At 33.7% G+C, this 3,119-nt stretch overlaps 1 protein-coding gene across 1 annotated transcript; it reads right to left on the reverse strand.

Annotated features, from left to right (window-relative positions):
• Positions 1-213: 213 nt before the first annotated feature.
• Positions 214-2,567, reverse strand: LOC116711501 (uncharacterized). Its single transcript, XM_032550854.1, has 2 exons — positions 2,328-2,567; positions 214-1,093 (listed from the first exon to the last, which is right to left on the reverse strand). Exons 1-2 carry the CDS (start codon positions 2,561-2,563, stop codon positions 811-813), a joined length of 519 nt encoding a protein of 172 aa, XP_032406745.1. The 5' UTR covers positions 2,564-2,567; the 3' UTR covers positions 214-810.
• Between the last annotated feature and the right edge of the window lie 552 nt (positions 2,568-3,119).

Consider the following 3,119-nt stretch of genomic DNA (forward strand, 5'->3'; position numbering starts at 1 on the left):
CGAGGCGTAAGTCTGTGGCTTGTTCACTGTTGTCATAGCAACTCCATAGCAACTGTCATGGCAGTCACTGTATCCACTAAGATGGCTGTCGGCTACAAAGTTTCCGAAAACGTGACGACATATGGATACTACAGAAAATGTTTTTCTGTCATTTATTTTTTATATTAGGAAGCAAGAAAAATATAAATTAAAACAAAAAACTGGATCTGGTAAGAAAAAATCGGACATTTTATTTTTTAGCCATATCTCCTCATCTAGATTTTGTATAAAATGTACAAAGTTGAACTTTTATTTTTATTACATGAGCACACAAATGACACAATTTCTAACTTAACTACTTGCAGTTTCTGTTACAGAGTGCATCATTCAAGGCACAGATTATAGCTGGAGCAGTTTCAAAACAAAATAATGTTCTCAGATGCCTGCATAAAGTCTGCATAAATTTACAGGACCAGACGGATGAGCGTGAACATTTCTTTTATCTTTAGATCAGTGTTTTCTTCTTCCCAAGTTTTATTTTTAGAAAATTGACACACAAAAAGAGGAAAAGACTGAAAACTGAAAGTTCAGGCATTATACCAAACCTCACTGAAGGACATGTAAGTCAATGTAAAACTGACTAAAGCGTAAAAAATAATAAATTAACAACTTAATTTTTTAGTCTTACCACAAAAAAATGGCTAGACTGTTGATTCCACAGCATCCGACAGATTAACACTGTTAGGATTTCTTACTTGGTAAAAAGTTTTTGAGTTCATGTAATTTTTTCAGCCATTTAAATCTTACACTGGTTTTTAAGTGGAAGTTCAGTTATGATGGTGTAGTTTCCCACGGTTTCTGCACTCTTTGCATCTGAGACGGAGTGGGACTCTGGTTGCTGGGCTGGACGTCCGGCTTCGTCACTCCTGGCACTTCTTTTCCTTCTTGAACCAGCTGCATCACCTCTGCAAAAGAAAGCTGCTTCGTTTCTCCATCTGCAGACGTTTCTGTTTCATTTGAATCTGGATTTGACTGAGCAGTTTGGTCCTGCTGGTTGTTACAAGACGGAGAGATCCACTGTTTGTAGCTTTGCTGATCTATTGGTTCCACAAACCTGAAGACGGACATGAAGGAGGGATTTAAAAAAGAAAAATGCCACAGTTAAAGGAGAATTAATTAAAACAAATACTATTTATGGTTGCTAACATCTAATGTAGCAAAATAAAACAGAATAAACATTATGAATAGCTATAAAAACAAATGTTTGAGACTAATTATGGTATTTTAGATTCCCAGTTTGATCAGCAGCTCAAGCCTACCGGACCATAAAATCCCAGAACTATTGGATCCTTAATAACACAAAAATATTTTATTTAACACCAGAACATGCTGGCTTTGCAAAATAAACTTTACAATAATTCATTTATGATATTTTTATATTTAGTAGAGAAAAGAATATGGAATCAACCAAGACTAGTAGATAACATCACAATTAGGGGTACATTGATCTTATTTTCTTACGATTATTTTTTATAGTTGGTATGTTAGGGAGAGTTTTCCATTTTATCAGATTTTTTTGTTCAATTGCTCTTTCCTTTTTCATTGATGTGTTGTTCTGCTGCATATCTGATTAACAGTTTTGTGTTATTTTTGATCAACCTTCTTGTCTCCTTTTTTCAGTTAAATTAAAAAATGCTTTATTAATACAAAAGGAAAATCTAATATGGTTTTAACGCAGAACCCTTTGATTGAAGACTGTAATATTTCCTGGATGACTATCAGTTGTTGGCTGGCACTTCTAATCCACCTCATTTGCTTTTGCTGCTCCTCTTTAAATATCTTGTCTGGTTGTATGGTGAAAGAGAGAAATGTTGCAAGATATCTTAAGATTTTTTTCCCACCTGTTTTAAAAGTTATATTTTGCTGTTTCTGATCAAGTACGATTTTTTTCTCCTGTTTTACATCCTTCTATTTTATCATATACTTATGTTTATTTCTTCTTCTTTCATGTATCTGTTACAGCTTTCCATCATATCTTCATTCCATTTATTTGACTATTTTATTTTTGCCTCAAACAAGTAAAAGAAGTAAAAAAAAAGAGAAAAGAATAATGATTGCGATTTTTTAATGGTAACGTTTATCTTTATTCATTTGCAGACGACGCAAGCCAAATTTATACTTTAAAATGTATAAAATGTGTAGCTTAGAATCACTTTAACAAAATAAACAGAAAGATTAAGCATCTCCATAATCTAATAAACACTGCAGGTGTACTAACAGCTTTAAGGAAAACAAAAGAAGTTAATAAATATGAGGATGGATATGTGGGTAAACACAACAGAGTTGACCTGTTATAGAAGAACAGCTTCAGTTTTAGCAGCTCGGTTTGGTCTCTGTAGTTTAAAGTCTTCAGGCCGTCGACAAAACGCTCATCTGCCTCGAAATTATAGGAGTCAAACCGGGAAAATACGGACTCCATGTTTACTTTAGCTTCATAAATATATATGTATATATACAAAAGCTTCACCTGGTGAACATAAACAGAAAACTTCCTGATGACCAATGCGCCGAAGAAGGTCTTCATCTGATTTAAACCGCACAGCTTCCGCTGCAGCGACACCGATGGTGAGATGTGGAACTGCACCGAAACTCAATGCATAACTGAGGGAGGGAAGATTTGGGGCCTCTCGTCCCGTTGGTACAGTCATCTCCACTCACAGCGTTTCAGTACAGATTTAGTTAAATCTGCATTGCTAAAATGTTTAAAGAATAAACCAAGCTTAAAGATAAAAAATGATTAAACTCGATCCTTGAATCATACTATAACTATATGTATAAGATTAGTGTTAGTCCTTTTACAAAGTAAACTTTCCACCTACTTTAAATCTTAAATTTAACACAATTTAAAATATTGAGATTAATTTATGCTGAAACTATTCATGTGATATTATTCAAATTCTTAATAAATAAGCATGTTATTTGTTTTCCAGAATATCAGATGTGAAACATCCTTAGTGATAAGAGGATGTTAATAATTATGTTAATTAAGTTTAATTTGTGAATTCACTGTAATACAGACCACACTACAAGAGATCTTTTCTGCCAACAGCCATCACTGTGTACAATAACTCTTCGAAGAC

The sequence above is a fragment of the Xiphophorus hellerii genome, chromosome 1, assembly GCF_003331165.1.
Source record: "Xiphophorus hellerii strain 12219 chromosome 1, Xiphophorus_hellerii-4.1, whole genome shotgun sequence".
Lineage (NCBI taxonomy): Eukaryota > Metazoa > Chordata > Actinopteri > Cyprinodontiformes > Poeciliidae > Xiphophorus > Xiphophorus hellerii.

What these genes read in the sequence shown, in the direction of transcription:
- LOC116711501 (XM_032550854.1), bottom strand. Translation starts at nt 2,563, where the DNA reads ATGAAGACCTTCTTCGGCGCATTGGTCATCAGGAAGTTTTCTGTTTAT. An exon ending in AAGCTGTTCTTCTATAACAG is followed by an intron (nt 1,094 to 2,327) that starts GTCAACTCTGTT and finishes GTCCGTCTTCAG; the next exon opens with GTTTGTGGAACCAATAGATC.